Here is an 18635-nt window from a genome sequence, read left to right as displayed (position 1 = left end):
AGTAAGTAGTAGTATAGAAAAATAGAATTTAAATTTCAATCACCATAAAAATACTACTACAACTAGGTTACATATAAAAATGGTTGAGTTGGTATAACAGATGATATTGCGTAAATATGATTAGAGAGCAATATTTTTTGTCATTGTCCTATCAGTCGAGCTCGTTGCAATTGTTTTCTCTAATATAATTTACATTTTATGTGTGATTTGCGAGGTATCACACAAGCAAAGATTTATTCAATACTTAACGAGCAATAGTGGTTGTGAATTTACCTAAAGATTATGGTGGGATAAGTATAACTTCTTTTTATTTTTCCTGAAAGTACAGGGGTTGCGAGTAGGGGTGGACATGATATGGTATGATGCGGTATTTGAAACTTCGATACGACGATTTTGGTATTTGATTTTAAAAACACTATACCAATATCATATCGTTTAATTCGGTATTGTTCAATATTTTAATGTTGGGTTTGGGTATTTTACGGTATAGTAATAAGTAATCATAATTTGTTCAACTTTGATAATATATACCCACATAATATAGTGTTACTATTTCGACTTTTCAAAAGCACGTCTCAATTGTATAATTACACATTATACATGCACAAATATATATTCAAAAGGAAATTAAACAACTTCTTTTGTTAATCAATTAGACACACACAAAAAAAAATTACAATCAAGACAAAGTTGTCAGAGTTTTAATATACTTTGGTATGGTATTCGCTATTTTGATATGTCATTTATAAATACTGAATACCATACCATATATCAAAAAAATCTAATATTTATATTATTTACCATATCAAATATCATAATATCAAAATTTTGATTCGATACGATAATTCAATATATATCATACCTTGATTTGTAGTGAAATTGTTGAGATCCTTTTACTCTGGACTTGCAGTCTTAGTTTGAACCCACAAAAATAGAATCAGATATCGGATGAAAAAAATAAAAATAAAAATAAAATAAAACTATAAAACAACATAACTTATTTTTACTAAATTACATAAAATTTCTATCCTTTTATTAATTACCTAAATCCTTTTCTTTTTTTAAACAACTGGATACATCCACAAACTCATAAATTTTCAGCTACATAATTTTAATTATGTATCTCGATCATGTAATTTCAGAAACAGATGTATCTCAATAATCAAAATTATGTATCCCAACTTCAAAATTATGTAGTTGAGTGCTAATTATATATTCAAAAATTACAAAATTAGGAATTATTTATAATTTAACAGGATATGGGTAAACTAATTTGGATTTATGTAAGTTTTTTTTTTTAAAAGGAAAAAACAATATGAATAATTTAAACATAAGGTGCCAAGTGGCAAGCAGCTGAACCATGTCACATCCAAGTACAACCAGTTCTTGTCCCACAAAATGCAAATCGTCCTACAAAAAAAGATCCAATTTTATACTTTTTTTTTCCATCAAAAAATTCAAATTCTCCAAAACCCAAATCCCAAAACTTCATAATATTAACATATTTGTCATCAAAATTTAATCTTGTTTGTCCCTATACAAATAATTTTACATTCTTGGTTCTTGGGGTTTTGAATTTCACCAAGAATATTTCCTTCCTTACAAATTCTCCAAAACAAAAATTTCCAATTGTGATCAAGATTCAATTTTTGTTTGATTTTGATTATTGGGTTGGTGGGATTTTTTGAAAAAAATTGAAGAAACTAAGTAAAAGTACTGAGTTTTCAAGATTTAGCAGAATTATTGATTTTTGGGAATTTCACCTGAAAATTTTCTTCAAATTGTGTTCAAGATTCAATTTTGTTACTTCCTGTGTATTTTGATTATTGGGTTGGTGATATTTTTTGAAAAAAATTGAAGAAATTAAGTTAAAGTATTGAGTTCTCAAGATTTAGTAGAATTATAAATTATTGATAAATTTTTGGGAATTTCACCTGAAAATTTTCTTCAAATTGTGATCAAGATTGGATTTTGTTACTTTGTGTGTATATATCTGTGTATTTTGATTACTGGGTTAGTAGAATTATAGATTCTTGGTTGTTGTGAATTTCACTTGAAAATCTTCTTCAAATTGTAATAAAGATTCAATTTTTTTTTTAATCTCTGTGTATATCATTGTAGATTTTGATAATTGGGTTGTTGAGTTTTTTCCCCAAAAATTGAAGAAATTAAGTAAAAGTATTGAGTTTTCAAGATTTAGTAGAATTATAGATTCTTGGTTGTTGTGAATTTTCACCTGAAAATTTTCTTCAAATTGTAATAAAGATTCAATTTTGTTTATCTGTATATCATTGTAGATTTTGATTGTTGGATTGTGGAAATTTTTCAAAAAATCTGAAGAAAATTAAGTAAAAGTATGAGTTTTCAAGATTTGGAATCGGGTCAATCAACCAGGTCGGGTCGGGTACGTACCAATGGGAAGCAAGACCCGACCCAAGCAGTGGCTTCTGGAATATTCCAGATCAATACTGCTGTGTCTACATTTCAAAGGCTAGTGAATACACTTGGTACACCAAAAGATACACCTGAGCTACGCGAAAAGTTGTAAGTGATCTTAGCATTTTATTTCAAGTTTTGTATAAAAGTTGGATGAATTGCGTGGTGAATGCATATTAGTTTTAGCTCATCGAATTGAGAATAGTATAATTGTGATGATTTGTCCAAAGGGAGCTGAAAATGGATACAATTGATTCATAGCTAGTGTATCATGTGAATTCTAGCTCGTCGAAAGTTTAGATTAAATGGGGAGTTGATAGACTTTGACTTCAAAATGGGAATAGTATGATAATGATGATTTATCCGAAAGGAGCTGAAAATGGATGCCAAAGATTCATAACTAGTGCATCGTGTGAGTCTTAGCTCGTCGAAAGTTCGGATTAAAAGGGAAGTTGATAGATGCTGACTTCAAAATGAAAATAGTATAGGGCAGCCCGGTGCACTAAAGCTATCGCTATGCGCGGTGTCCGGGGAAGGGCCCCACCACAAGGGTGTATCGTACGCAGCCTTACCTTGCATTTCTGCTAGAGGCTGTTTCCAAGGCTTGAACCCGTGACCTCCAGGTCACATGGAAGCAACTTTACTAGTTACTCCAAGGCTCCCATTCAAATTGAAAATAGTATAATGATGATGATTTATCCAAAAGGAGCTGAAATGGATAAAACAGATCCATTACGAGTGCATTGTGTAAGTTTTTGGCTCATTGGAAGTTCAGATCAAAGGGGAAGTCGATATATGTTGACTTCAAAATGAGAATAGTATAATTATGATGATTTGTCCAAAGGAGCTGAAAATGGATACAAAAGATTATAACTAGTGCATTGTGTGAGTTTTAGCTCGTCGAAAGTTCGGATTGAAAGGGAAGTTGATAGATGTCGACTTCAAAATGAAAATAGTATAATTATGATGATTTATCCGAAAGGAGCTGAAATGGATAAAAAAAGATTCATAACTAGTGCATTGTGTGAGTTTTAACTCGTTGAAAGTTCAGATTAAAAGGGAAGTTGATTGACGTCGACTTCAAAATGAAAATAGTATAATTATGATGATTTATCCAAAAGGAGCTGAAATGGATAAAAAAAGATTCATAACTAGTGCATTGTGTGAGTTTTAGCTCGTCGAAAGTTCAGATCAAAAGGGAAGTTGATAGATGTCGACTTCAAAATGAAAATAGTATAATTATGATGATTTATCCAAAAGGAGCTGAAATGGATAAAACAGATCCATTACTAGTGGATTGTGTAAGTTTTTGGCTCGTCGGAACTCGGAAGTTCAGATCAAAGAGGAAGTTGATATATGTTGACTTCAAAATGAGTATTGTATAATTATGATGATTTATCCAAAAGAAGCTGAAAATGGATACAAAAGAATTCATAACTAGTGCGTCGTGTGAGTTTTTAGCTCGAAAGTTCAGATTAAAAGGGGAGTTGGTATATGTTGACTTCAAAATGAGAATAGTATAATTATGATGATTTGTCCAAAATGAGCTGAAAATGGATACTGAAGATTCATACAGTAGATTGTGATTAGTTTGGGATTGAGGCGTAGGTGATTTGATTGACCGATTGTTGATTGAGGTCGCCCAACTGTGTGGCCTAGTGGCCAATGATGTGGTGCTTTTTAGCTCGTCGAAATTCAGATTAAAGGGGGAGTTGATAGGTGTTGAGTTCAAATTCAGAATAGTATAATTATGATAGGTTTGTCCAGAAGGAGCTGAAAATGGATGCAAAAGATTCATACAATATATTCTGACTAGTTTGGGATTGAGGCATAGGTGATTGATTTATCATTGTCGATATATGTTGACTTCAAAATGAGAATCGTAAAATGATGCAAAAGATTGATTCAGTCGATTCTGACTAGTTTGGGATTGAGTCATAGGTGATTGATTGATCGATTGTTGATTGAGGTCACCCAAATGCTGCTACGTGCTTGTATAACTACTATACTATGCACGTTTTTTGTACGCGCAATCCTTTTAGTGCAAGCAGTCGACAAAATATTGTTTAGGCTACTGGACATTTTCGTGACGGATGGCCGAACAATTATTTACTTATTGCCACAAATGCTTTCCGGCTGTACTGGTGTTAAGTGCTGTCTCACTCCTTCCCTGGGCGAAAAGAGCGTAGGCATTGTGGGTGGGTTACTAGGAAAAGGAAAGGGTGGTGAGGAAAATGCAGTACATCGATTTTGGAAAATTTTGAAATTTGTCTGATCAATTTTTAGCTACCGACTAACGTTAGCAGATGCTCCACATTACTTTTTTTCCGATTTTAGCATTTAGAAGCAGGGTCAAGTGTTCCAACGGAGCTCAAAGATGATGTTGCATACCTTTTATTTTGTGTTTGAAAAATAGTAGTTATCATTTGATCGAACATTTGTTTGGTGGTAATTGTGCTGATATGGCTCAACTTGCAGGCGCAAGACAAGGGTACATATCGGCCAGTTAGTCAAAGATACATCTGCAAAACTTAAGCAAGCAAGTGAAACGGATCATCATGCTGGTGTCAGTGTAAGTTTTAACGAGGTCAATATTTCTGTTCATCCACTTTTGTTGATCTTGGTGGGTATGCACTTTCCGGTCACGTATATTTAAACACATACTGTTCATATTATTTTCATATGAGTTTCATGTATACTAAGTTCTCGTCCTTTTCTTTTTGGAAGTGCCGGACTTTCTGACGTGTATTTCCTCCTCTTCTTATATTTGACTTTTCTCTTACGTATATGAGTTTAAGTTGATACCCTTTTTCTCAGGCTAGCAAGAAAATTACAGACGCTAAACTTGCTAAAGATTTTCAAGCTGTCTTGAAAGAGTTTCAAAAGGCTCAGAGACTTGCAGCGGAGAGGGAGACAGCATATACGCCTTTCACTCCCCAAGATGTTCTTCCTTCTAGGTAACGTCAGCGGCAGTGGTAGTTTTTATGAAAAATTTCATTTACTCCCTCTATCCCGATTTATGTGGAATTCTTTCTTTTTTAGTCCGCCCCAAAATGAATGTCGTCTTTCCTTATCTGGCAACTGCTTAATGGCATCATCCCCATTTTACCCATTTGGGTTCCATTTGACACTTTATTGTGAAAAAATCAACTAAAAGTAAGTGCACTAAAGTGACTTTAATAAGGACAATTTGGTAAACATAACAAAGTTTTCCCTTATTTCATTAACTCCATGCGTGGTCAAACGGTGCTACATAAATTGGACAGACGGAGTAGCAAACAGAGTTATTGGCATATGAAGAGCTACATAAAAAGAAACTTGTAGTGCTAAGTACTACGATTTGTACCCTGCAATCCCATTTTTATAGACTTACTGAATCGTAACCTTCATCTGTATTTATTGTCCCACATTTTGCTCATACCGTTCATTTATATTTTATTGTGGTAAACAGTTACACAGCCGGTGAAGTAGATGTTGCTTCAGATAAGAATCAGGAACAGCGAGCGCTTCTTGTGGAATCAAGAAGGTGAGTTAGTCTAGTCCGATTACTCATTTTGTTGTTTATTACTAGTCTTTGCGCTTCTGTTTAGATTGTTAGACTCGTTTTATCCAATTCAGATATGATTTTAGTTAAAGAAACGTTGATGGTCGATGGTCGATGGTCGAATTGGTTGCTAAACTCACCAGCAAGGTAGCCATCAGTAATAATTATACATGGAAATGAAATTCACCTTTGAGTTTGGTCCCTAGACAACTGGTGTTAGTAGTTAGTACAAACTAGATAGAGGATTGTTTGCTGTGGTACAGAGAAATCAGATTACGAATGTAGCTCAGGGCTTAAAAGTGTTGGGAGAGGAATGTACTTCCCCCGTGACACTACACGGATTTCTAGAGCACCGAGGAAGGTGTGCTTCTTTTTATGGTTGGAGGCTTGGTGTGCGATCTCAGCCGCGGAAAATCTATGAAGAGCAAGATCAACTATGTCAGTGGTACTTTATGTGTACGAAGAATGCAGTTGAAAATGTGCATCATCTTCTTTCTCACGGTAAGGTGGCTACTCGGTTATGGTGGGTGTCCCTCACTTTGTTGCGGATGCAATGGGTGATGTCGGATAAAACGAAGGGCATGAGTGTTTCTCCCTTAGCAATCACGTATCATTTGGAAAGAAAGAAATACAAGAGCATTTGATGGGGGTAAATATATGTTATTACACAAAGTGTACTACATTTTAATGTCTCAATTTGTTTCCAAAAATTGGGCTTATTATTAACTGTGAATTAATGTAGCTCGTATACTTTTAAGACGAGGTAGATGTAATTATTTGGACAGTCATAGAGTACTAGGGACTCATTTGTCTACATCAGGTCCAGGAAAAGGAATCAGAGGCCAACGAGTTGAATTAAGCATGAAAAACCATTTGCTTCCGTGAAACAATAATTTGAAAACTTGTGTTTCTTGGCAATGTGCTGAAGTTGCGTTGACATCTGACTTATGAAACTATTCCCGTGATGGCAATACGATCAAAGATAAATGTATTTTTGTGTCTTTGAGACATGTGTCTTCACTTCTGATCTGTTGTTTCCTGCGTTTCACGTGTCCGTTGTTCCAGACAAGATGTTTTGCATTTAGACAATGAGATTGCTTTTAATGAAGCTATTATCGAGGAAAGAGAGCTCGGAATACAAGAAGTACAACAACAGATAGGTGAAGTGAATGAGATTTTCAAGGATCTTGCTGTGCTTGTTCACGATCAAGGAGCTATGATCGGTAAATCACTTTTCTTTGTTTTAACGTTCAAAGCTTTAGAGGATGTTATTTGATGTATACAATTCTCTTTTTCCTCAGACGATATTGGCTCCAACATTGAGAATTCTCATGCTGCTACTGCACAGGGGAGATCACAACTTGCTAAAGCTGCAAAGACCCAAAGATCAAATTCATCTCTGGTACGTCGATTACTGATACAAACTTTCCGTGAACATAAATCTGGCTCAGTTTTATTCTGCTTATATTCCATGAGAACTTGTACGTTAAGACTTGGATCTTCGAGAATTTGGACACGGACGATGGGAACCTGTCATAGCATTAAGGTACTGCGTTTTGCAAGCTACGACTAAATGGTAGCTAGATGTTCTAGTTACAGCGTGGTTGTGTTTCCAAATTTGAAGTGCCATTATGAGGCAGTTGTGGGTAGAAATTTTAAGGTCTAAATGAATCATAACGACAAGTCAAGTCATGCGATTAGTTTCGTAGGTTTGGTTTAGTGGACAATAGAGGGGAGGAACCCGCGACAAGGATGGATTTTTCATCTTTAGGAGTGGGGGCAAAATATGCGTAAAGTGGGCATAGGTGGATCGAAGTTCTTTTTTAAAATTTCATTTTTGGAAGTTCTTAGCATAGTGGGGGAAAGCGTGGCAAGGCTGGATTTTACATATATATATATATATATATATATACAATAACAACAACAAACCCAGTGTATTCCCACTTAGTGGGGTCTGGGGGGGGTAAGATGTACGCAGTCCATACCTCTACCTCTGATGAAGTAGAAAGGCTGTTTCCGAAAGACCCCCGGCTCAAGTCACGAGATATCACACAAACACATAGTACAGCACAGAAGCAGATGACATAACATAGATACGGCACCCATAAGGAATATAAAACAGAGTAAAGCAGGAATGCAGGAATATAAAGCAGAGGAAAGCACACAGATTCGTAATAAACATGTAACACGGAACACGGAACACGGAATACGGAATCATAACAGGAATACACCCCCACCAATTAATTCCCTACACTAGCGACCCGAACTGGCCCTAATCCTCTGCCGTAATTCGCATCTTCCAGACCTTCCTATCTAGGGTCATGTCCTCGGTGAGCTGTAACTGTTCCATGTCCCGCCTAATCACCTCACCCCAGTACTTCTTCGGTCTACCCCTACCCCGTCTAAAACCATCCAACGCTAGCCTCTCACACCTACGGGTTCGACACTGGTTAGCATTATTGAACAAGCGAGCCATTCGTCCGAGGAAAGAAAGAACTGCCTTTGAAGGGAAAAAGAACTCGCTAGGCCTTCCGAATAAAGGCGATTCTTTTCATGCTATAGACGATGTGACCTAGTCGTTAATGAAGTAGGTTGAGAAACCACAAGGTCTCGGGTTAAAATTAGGCGAAAAAAATACTTTTTTTCCACAAGTCATGGTGGACAGAGTTACACCCGTGGAATTAGTCAAGGTGCTCACAAGCTGGCCTGAACACCACCGTTATTAAAAAACATGTAGTCGGTTTAGCTTCTGGAGGTGCCGTTAATTTTAAAGCCCTTTTGAATGGTGTCGAATCTCTCAACCTCCTTATTTCCCTGTCAAATGTAGGTGGAAAATACAATTTTACTTCTTGCCATTTTATATACGATCTCGCAGCGTGCATATATCCTCTTCGATATAATTTCTTAGCGATTTTTCTTTTTTGCAGACATGCTTGCTTCTGGTGATATTCGGGATCATACTTCTAATTGTGATCATAGTACTTGCAGCATGATCAGAAGATTTCGAGATGGATAAAAAGATCCTAAACTTCGCGATTCAAGACGTTGTTAAGGTATATACTCTTGGTGTGATCCATGAATCTTTGTCATGCTAAGACAAGTTGTGCAACTGTGAGATGTGAGTGTTTGTATGCTATATATGTAATGTGTTTTGGGTTTGCAATTGCGTGCTGCTGCTATGTAATGGCTGGTTTGTTACAAAGTTACAACAATATGTCTATAATTTTTTTTGGTTGATGCAACCATTCTATTGTCATTTGATTCTACTGCAGTGGTCAGAATTTGACCTATTCGCGAAATTAAGCGTCTATACGAATAAGGCACAACAACAACATACCTAGTGTATTTCCCACATAGTGGTGTGGTGTGGTGTCTGAGGAGGGTAAAGTGTATGCAGCCCATACCACAAAGCGGTTTCGATACTGATAACACACAATGGTGAATAACTGTATGCATAAAAAACACAAACATAGTGCTGGGATGTTGTACAAGTGAGCAAAAGATCCATAAAATATAACCCTCTTCTAACTCAGTTTACACCAAAAGCAAAATAGCATGATACAATGTAACGAAATCGTCTGCACTGTTTTCTGTTCCTCTTCAAACATCTCGAGTTCCTTTCTCTCCGAATCATCGACAAAATACAAGGTGGAATAACGTACCACGCGCTAATTCATGCTTTGTCCAGATCAACAAGGTTATGAAAGAGCTGCCATAATTTGTGTAATAGGGCAATGCAAAAAGAGTTTTCTGCATAGTTGACACAAATAAACATCTGCTACATCCCTCTTTTCTGGAGATCATCAATAGCAAGGCAGATCACCTTCATCGCAATCCAAGAGAGAACACTTGCACCTCTACGAGGAGCTCGACTTTCCAGATTGTTTATGGGGCCACGATTTGATATGTTGCTCTTCTACGAGGAGCTTGACTTTCCAGTTTTGTTTCTGAGGCCACGGTTTGATGTGCCGCTCTTCTTTTTTAAAGATTCTATAACAACGTTTTTCTGAAATCATACAAATCTGGGAATTTGTACTTGGAAGAATATCATTAAATCTAGAAACGGGAGAGTAGCATTAGAAAACAATACCAAATCGTACAAATCTGGGAATTTGTACTTCGAAGGAACATGGTCCCTCTATCTTCGCCGCCTCCGCTTCCTCCGACTATTATCACTTTCACTATTACTTTCGTCTGAAGTGGATGACGATGATTCTGATTCAGATCCTGAAGATTCAGAATCAGAACTCCCAGACTCATCCGATTCAGAAACAGGCTTCTGTTGTTGCATGATAAGCCTTGGCATGTTCTTCAGATACTCTCGTAGATTTTCAGTAATTCCACCCAGACCGATGGAAGTGAAAAAGTTGATAGCAAACCTTGTGTTCTTGGGATTATCCTTTGGGAAAATAGAATCGAAGGAATCTTGCATGGTGGGGTCGTTAAGACGCTCATTCAACAAGCGGATGCCAAGGTGCTCCGACAATTCCTGCATTAACGATGCATCTCTGAGCGAGTTTGAAGCTAACAACACAACAAATATGTGATATAGAGAGAGGGTTTCAAAAAAGTAAGCCACAAAGACGAAGCTAGTTGTAAGCTGTTTGAAAGAACCAAAAAGATAAAGTAAGCTGAACAAGCATTAGAGATCAAATTAAATGTACCTGGAATAGGATTTTGATAAATATACGAGAAGAAGAGGTTGTGTCCTCTTCTGTCAGCCGTATATAAGCCAAAGCATGCCAAGGAAGAGCATCAGTGCCGAGTAAATGTGCAAAAAACTTGGCCACGTTACGAAGTTTATTAGTTTCAAGCCGGTGGATCATGGAGTACTGCTGCACAAAGCATTTCTCAAAGTTTTCTTGATGAATTTTGTTGATCATGCAAAATCGCTGTCCCAGTAATCCATAGTAACGAAGATAAGTCCTCTCCTGACTGCAGCACTCCAATAACATTATGCACAACTCCATCTGCATGATCAAAAAAATTTAGATCAGTTTCTTTTCTTTTCGACAGAACCAATTAAAGAGTCATTCATTAATACAAGAATGAACCATACTCCCTCAGGACAGAAATGATTACAGAACCACAAATTTTTTTATTTTAACCAGTCTCACAGGAGAAACCAACTCAGAGTACCAGAGGCTACCAAAATATGGTACTCGACCCCCACCCCAAAACACAAATGTGCAACCCGAAATGTACAACACCACACTAAATAATGAAATGAAGAGAAGGGCTTTTCCCATCCTATGAGCCCTGCGAGCTCACGACAAGCAAGACAGAATTAATATAGGTTAATATATCTAAACATAATTATCATACTGATGTTGACTTTATTCAGAGTCCTAAAATATTATAACCATTATCCAATCGTCTTTTTGGGTGGGGTGGGAGGCTGGCGTGAGTCATATCAGGATTATAACTTTAATTCTTAGATGAGAATTTGGTAATAAGTACTAGCCTCAAACCATATATTAATATATTAAACCTACAGAGGTGTAGATGTCCAATGTTCTTTCTTTTTAACTAATGTGACTGAAGCTCTGGGTCACCTTCACTACATCAAGCAAAAGCATCAATATACAAAAAAAAATTGGTGAAAAAGAGCACTCCTGGTCTAATGAGTAGAGTTTCAACTCTTTCAAATGTGCACATTCTTTCCTCAGTCCAAGAGCAGACACAAAGGTGCAATTTCCAAATATTTCTCTTGAGTTGGATTTTCCTCTTGAGCACTAATATTTGCTGGGAGAACCTCATAGACTCCAAAATAGAGAATACAAGATGCCAGAAGTCTAACTAAAACTTGCAGTGATGTAGTAGCAGGGGACTTTGTCCTCCCAACTCCAGTGATATTTACACGTGAAGCATGCGCTAATTAATTCCGCAAATTATCAATGTTAGAAACTGTAGTACGGAGTTGTTACACATTACCCAGGACATGACCTTAGATAGGAAGGTGTGGGGGATGCAAATTAGGGTAGAAGGTTAATAGGAAAGAGTGCGTCCATGCTAGTAGTAGGAGTGCCTGGTTTTGTTACCCGTGCTAGCAGTCGCAGTGATACACTTGAAGTGTCTTGTTCTTAGAGTTCTAGTGTTGTTTGTTGTTTCGGGTAGATTGATTGTAGTTGTATTTTGTGGTGGTCTTGTTTAGCTAATATCGTTTGTTTTGTTACTACCTATTATGTTTTGTTCTTATATTATATCTTTTTATATTATTTGTCTTGAGTTGGCCTTTGGGGGTCTATCGGAAACAACCTCTCTACCTCACCTCTGAGGTAGTGGTATGGACTGTGTACACTTTACCCTCCCAAGACCCACTGTGTGGGAATATAATGGGTATGTTTTTTTGCAGTAGTTGTTGAGAAATTGTATCACGGGCTACATGAATCTCCACCTCAATGGGCCACAAGACAAGCCAATGACATGTTTCCCACCTCCATTTCATCTTTATTCCTCAACCATCAGTTTAGCGGAATCCCTCCAAAAACGATTTATGGATGCATGATTGAATGGCAATACCCCTATGCTGTCCATGAAAAATACGATGAAAAATCAAATTCAATAAAAGCTCAAATTTTGGTTATTTAATTTCCCTACAACTTTTTAATGTTCAATTACGTTTTCCCTTTTAACTTAACCCTTTTGATATAATGTTTAACAAACAAAAGCGACATTACTCTTTCGATACTCAAAGCACATGAAAATATATGTGCAGATCATTCCATGTAATCATGCACATGACTCAACAGTAGTAGAAAAACACAAAAATAAGAAAGAGATTATGAAACCAACCTCCTGACCAGGCTCTAGTTTGATTTTCAATAGCTTATGCCCTGCTTCTTCAAAGTCAACACTAGACATAATTGTAAGGTAGATAGTTCTCCGAAGGTTGATTAAGTTTGTCTCTGTTTCATCCTTTATTTTCATTTGTTCTTCATCCTCTTCTTCAGACTCCTCATCTTCATCTTCATCTTCATCCTCTGATTCTGCATCAGAATCCCTTTCTTCCTCAGATTCTTCACCAAGTATTGCCTTCTTTAATTCTTCATACTTCCTCTCGTTTTCTAAGAAATTAGGATCCGGCTTGAAAATATCTGAGCACAGAGAACAAACACAAAAATCAACATTCTATATAGTTGCTCGACAAACAAAATAGTCAGTAGACACTAAAAGCAATCCGTTTTAATACTTTTATAATAAATTGATCATACAACATACCTAGAGCAATTTCTGGATCTATTGTATCTGAGAGAGAGACTTCATGTGTTAACTGATCTTCCTGCTCAACAAGGTCGAGTTCTGGACGCACAGCTTGGTAACCCTGAAGAGGATGCATGTAAGAGATCTAATATTCCTGCTTTGATAAATAAGGGATAAAATATCTTTTTTTAACTCGGAAAAAATTTAAAACTAAACTCACCTGAAACTTTGCTTTACGCAATGCAAAGAGGCTTTCAATTAAGAACTGAACCCGTTTATCTATTTCTCCTTCATGAAGTATACCACGGAATCTCTCAAAGATTCCTATTTAAATGGAAAAGGGGTATTAGCATGACAGCCACAGCAAAAACTTTATACAAATACAAACTAAATATAGAAGTCGTGAGATACACGAACTTTCAAGGTGTACTCACCATGTAATCCTCGTGGACAGAGGTCCTGAAGCATTGCACCACATTCTGTAACAAAACCAACTGCAACCTCAACACTATCATCAGTAGGTTTATCCAACAAAACAGTAAGCAGTTCAAGAGCAATAAGCTCGTGGACAATTTGTTGGTTCACAAGGTGAGCAATAAATTTGACAGCTGCTAACAGCTGAGGCTGCAAGAGTGAAAAATTAAGGGTAAGACAAATCATCAAAAGAAGTTTTTTTTGTCCTGCTAATGTTATGAACAGATTCGGATTGCATTGAAATAATTAGACTAACTGGCACAGTAACCCCCCCCACCCCCTTTTCGAATTTCTCTTGTAGTGATATTCTCAGAGGAAGACTTTCAGGTATCTCTGTGGCATCCAGATTATTTGTTCTCTGTCATCCAAACAGCAATAATGTACAAGAACAATACAGTATGTTGCACAAATAAAACAAAGCACAAAAGAAAGAGAGACGAACCTTATCGTTACGTTTATAAGCTCTTTGCAGCTGAAGTATGATCCTTCTTAACAAAAGATCACCAACTTCTGGGAACTTGGTATTAACGACAGCAACCAAAGCAGCAAACACATCAGTAAAACCCGGAGAAGCCATTTGGGATTTCATACAGGATCTACAAAACAAACCCCTCCCTCGAATTAAATTCTCTGCGAACAACTCCGGAATAATGTTCTTGAGGTTTGCTGCATTAACTTTATTCACCAGCCCGTTAATGCTTTTTCTCAGAGCATCCCAAGTCATTCTCTGGTACTCAGTACTGCTCTTGTCCTGAACTTCCTTCATCATTCTTGCCAATTTGAATGGTGGAATGTACACTCCCCCACTCCTGCCCAAATTCGCTGTATCGACATTCAAATTACCATCTTGCGTTGGCATCTTGGAAGCCTCACGGGCTTTCAGCGCCACATCCTCTTGAGCATTATCTTTCCTATTGTTCTCTTTTCCGTGCTTATCATCCTCAACCTTTCGCCTCATATCTTTTCTATTATTGTCATCACTATCAGCCCTTCTCTTATGCACCTTTTCATCATCATCTTCATGTCGCCTCATCTCCTTCCTATTATCCCTTTCATCTACATTCCTTCGACTCCGCTCTTTCCTAACATCCTTTTCATCTCCATTCCTTCGACTCCGCTCCTTCCTATCATCCTTTACCTCACCAGCTTCACCTTCATTTCTTCGTCTCCTCTTTCTCCTATCATCCCTTTCATCGTCCTCATCAACTTGGCTTATCTTTTTTCTGCTTTCCTTCCTATCATCATCATCATCTTCACTATCATCTTTCAGCCTCCTCTGTCTCCTGCCATTCCTTCCAGCATCATCTTCACTGTCATTTCTTCGTCTTCTCCCACTCCTATCATCATCTATCGATTCACTTCTTCTCCTCATCTCCTTCGTTTTACGCCTTCCACCACCATCATCTTCTTCGTGTCCTTCTTTTGGCCTCCTACTATCACCCTTTTCAGCACTACCTTCACTTTCATATCTTTGCCTCTTCTGCCTCAAATCATCATCACTATCATCCTTACTTGTACGTTCAGTTCTTCGCCTAGACAACCTCCTATCATTCGTTGTATCACCGCCATCATCATCACTTCCGCGTTCAACTAACCGCCTCCTTTCCCTCCTATCAGCCCTTTCATCTTCCTCCTCACTTTCATCTTTTGGCCTCCTCTGTCTTGTTCTATTCCTTCCAGCATCATCTTCACGGTCATTTCTTCGTCTTCTCTCCTTCTGATCATCTTTTTCATTATCCTCATCTACCCGTTCACTTTTTCTCCTCCTCTCCCTCGTTTTATCCCTTTCATCATCATCACCTTCTTCCTCTTCTTGTTTTGGTTGCCTTTCCCTCCTATTGCCCCTTTCAGCACGATCTTCACGTTCATCTCTTTGCCTCTTCCGCATCAAATCATCATCACTATCATCCTTACTTCCACGTTCAATTCTTCCCTTAGACAGCCTCCTATCATCCCTTTCATCATCTTCATCATCATTTGAGCTTCCACCCCCATGCCTTTGCCGCTCTACTCTCTTCAAATCATCATCATTCCTTCTCCTCCTCCTATCAACCCTTGAATTATCATCACCACCATAATCAGTCTCGTGTTTAATTACTCGCCTCCTTGCCCTACTATCATCCCTACTTCCACGCTCAGTTCTTCGCCTCCTACCATCCCTTTCATCATCATCATTCGAGCTTCCATCCCCATGCCTTTGCTGCTCTATTTTCTTCAAATCTTCATCATCCCTTCTCCTCCTATCATCCACCCTTGTATTATCACCACCACCATCATCATCATCATTCTCGTGTTTAATTACTCGCATACTTGCCCTACTATCATCCCTACTTCCACGCTCAGTTCTTCGCCTCCTACCATCCCTTTCATCATCATCATTCGAGCTTCCATCCCCATGCCTTTGCTGCTCTATTTTCTTCAAATCTTCATCATCCCTTCTCCTCCTATCATCCACCCTTGTATTATCACCACCACCATCATCATCATCATTCTCGTGTTTAATTACTCGCATACTTGCCCTTCTATCATCCCTACTTCCACGCTCATTTTTTCGCCTCCTATCATCCCTTCCATCATCACCACCACCATCCTCCTCCTCCTCCTCCTCCTCCTCACTTCCGTCTCCAGTTCTCCTCCTCCCCCTTCCATCATCACCACCACTTCCGCGTTCAGTTGTTTTTCTCCTCGCCCTCCTATCCACCCTTCCATCATCACCATCATCATCACTTTCACGTTCAGTTGTTCCCCTCCTCTCCCTCCTATTATCCCTTCCATTATCACCACCACCACCACCATTTCCATGTTCACTTATCCTCCTTCTCTCCCTTCTATCAACTCTTCCATTATCACCTCCACCACCATCATCATCACTTTCGCGTTTAACTACTCGCTTCCTCGCCCTTCTCTCACCTCTTCCATCATCATCCGAGCTTCTATCCTCATGCCTTCGCCGCTCTACTTTCTCCATAATACCTCAATTTATACTTACACTATAACAAACGCCCCCAATCTATCTATGAATAACCTACACTACAACAAACGCCCGAATCTATGTATGGGATAAATTTATTGAACAAGACGGCAGCTTTCTGAACAGCAATTGTAGATTACATAGCTTCCGACGGAGCTGACGCCGGCGAAAGTTTCCGATTCCGATTTGGAATTGTAATTGGGGAAAGAAGAATACGGTTCGGATTTATTTTTTTCTGATCCGCGACGGAAATATTTTCTAAGAAAATTGAATTAATTAAAAGAAAAAAAAAAGGGAGAAGACGAAGAAACAATTAAGGAGTTAAGGCCGGTTGGCCATAAAAATTATAATTTTTTAGAGTTAAAAGTTGAAATTGTATTTGATCAGATATAAATTGGAGCTGTTTTTGAAGGTATAGAAATGAAAAAAGTGAAAATAAATTTTTATTGTTTTCACTTTTTCAAATACAATTTCAAATTGTATTTGAAATTCTCGTGGTCAAACACATACTGTTTTTCACTTTTTCATTAAAGGGAAATAACTTTCTAAAAAAATAAAACAAAGTCAAACGACTATTAAAAGAAAAGTTTATTTAAATAATAATTAAATTTGAAAATTGGTAAATGAAATAAATATGAAAAATGATTTTAAAATATCTAATTTATGTGTTTTATCACTATCTATAATGAGCACATCTTAATTATGTAATTTTCTAAATTATTTTTATTTTGAGTCGAAGGTCTATTAAAAATAATATTTATACCTCACATCTGAGATCCGTACACCATTTCCTCTACACTCTCCGGACCTCATTTTATAAAAAAATACACTAAACACATTGTAGTTGTATTTTCAGAAACTATTGAGTGTAGACATGGTGCTTCAATGGTTTAGGCATGTCTGTTTTTATTAAGATTATACTACATATGTTTTTGAATGCATTTTTAAAATTAAGATAGAATCTCTAAATTTTAATATTAAATAAGTAAAATTATTTATTTTTTCAATGTTTATACATATTTTAATGAACAAAAATAAATATAAATTTTAAATAAAAATTTGTTGAATCTGTAAAACTATTTGTTTGAGAATATGCATTCTAAAAATTAGCAAAAATTTCTAATGGTGATTATGGTTGACAGTGAAGGTGAATGGCGACAGAACTATAAAAGATATTTGATCGTGATAATTAACGATAAAAGAGATTGTTGTTGGATAGTCGTAGCGGCTAACAATAATACGCTCGATGATTGTGCATAGAATAGCGATAGGACGACATCGACTTCGATCGTCATTGAACGAATCTCTATTTTAGAATCGTACATGAAAATTTCACCTCATACGACTTCTCCCTTGTGTGCATAACTTAATAACTTTAAGAGCATAAAAATTTAAATAAATTAATTTTCTTTTGATGAGCCAATAAGAGATTACGTATAAAATATGAAAAAGCGTCTTAAGTGGTTTGCCTGTTACTCGTTTGGCCTCCTTTTCGTCACGTTAGAATTAGAAAATTGAAATATGATGGGAGTTTTTAAGCAATTAGGAAAACCACAATTCTAAATTTGAGTGAAAATATATAATATTTGAAAATTTTCCTCAAACATGACTTCTTTTGCTGCAGCATTTTCCTGTGTCATACTTTAGTATAGGTCACTTGGGCGCAGGGCGACCTCTCTACCTTCACATAGTAGGAGTAAGGTTCCACGCACCAGCGACGGAGCCAGAATTTTCATTTAAGTTCAAAAGATATAAAGAAGCAAGCACACAAACAAGTTAAAAGGGGATTCAACAACTACCATAAATACATAAAAATAATTCTAACCTTTTACAATGTAATTTTTTTTTTTTTTTTTTGGAATGGGAATCTTAGAATAACCGGTAAAGTTGCTGCCATGTGACCAGGAGATCACAGGTTCAAGCTTTGGAAACAAAAGTTGCGTACCCCAGGATCCTGCGCATAATGGGAGCTTTAGTGCACCGGACTGTCCTTTTTTATAGTGTAAT

General features: G+C 37.1%; 2 protein-coding genes across 4 annotated transcripts; one reads left to right on the top strand and one right to left on the bottom strand.

The window, feature by feature from the left end:
• The first annotated feature begins 1326 nt into the window (after window positions 1-1326).
• Window positions 1327-9222, top strand: LOC107850691 (syntaxin-22). The gene is made up of 7 exons (XM_047401064.1): window positions 1327-2544; window positions 4915-5008; window positions 5254-5393; window positions 5888-5962; window positions 7046-7203; window positions 7282-7382; window positions 8908-9222. The coding sequence occupies exons 1-7, from the start codon at window positions 2357-2359 to the stop codon at window positions 8971-8973; spliced, it is 822 nt and encodes a 273-aa protein (XP_047257020.1). The 5' UTR covers window positions 1327-2356; the 3' UTR covers window positions 8974-9222.
• Window positions 9223-9416: 194 nt separating this feature from the next.
• On the bottom strand, window positions 9417-16920 carry LOC107850667 (pre-mRNA-splicing factor CWC22 homolog). 3 transcript variants are annotated; one of them, XM_047401052.1, is made up of 8 exons: window positions 14100-16916; window positions 13618-13807; window positions 13404-13507; window positions 13202-13304; window positions 12776-13077; window positions 10645-10950; window positions 10071-10469; window positions 9417-9986 (listed from the first exon to the last, which is right to left on the bottom strand). In XM_047401052.1, exons 1-7 carry the CDS (start codon window positions 16623-16625, stop codon window positions 10119-10121), a joined length of 3882 nt encoding a protein of 1293 aa, XP_047257008.1. In that variant the 5' UTR covers window positions 16626-16916; the 3' UTR covers window positions 9417-9986; window positions 10071-10118. The 3 variants fall into 3 exon arrangements, with proteins under 3 accessions (XP_047257008.1, XP_047257007.1, XP_047257014.1); XM_047401051.1 differs by having other exon boundaries at window positions 9417-10469; XM_047401058.1 differs by lacking the exons at window positions 9417-9986; window positions 10071-10469 and adding an exon at window positions 12418-12509 and having other exon boundaries at window positions 10817-10950; window positions 14100-16920.
• Between the last annotated feature and the right edge of the window lie 1715 nt (window positions 16921-18635).

Source organism: Capsicum annuum, chromosome 1 (assembly GCF_002878395.1).
Source record: "Capsicum annuum cultivar UCD-10X-F1 chromosome 1, UCD10Xv1.1, whole genome shotgun sequence".
NCBI lineage: Eukaryota > Viridiplantae > Streptophyta > Magnoliopsida > Solanales > Solanaceae > Capsicum > Capsicum annuum.
The sequence above is the reverse complement of the archived record's forward strand: the minus strand, read 5'-3'. Positions and strand labels throughout refer to the sequence as shown.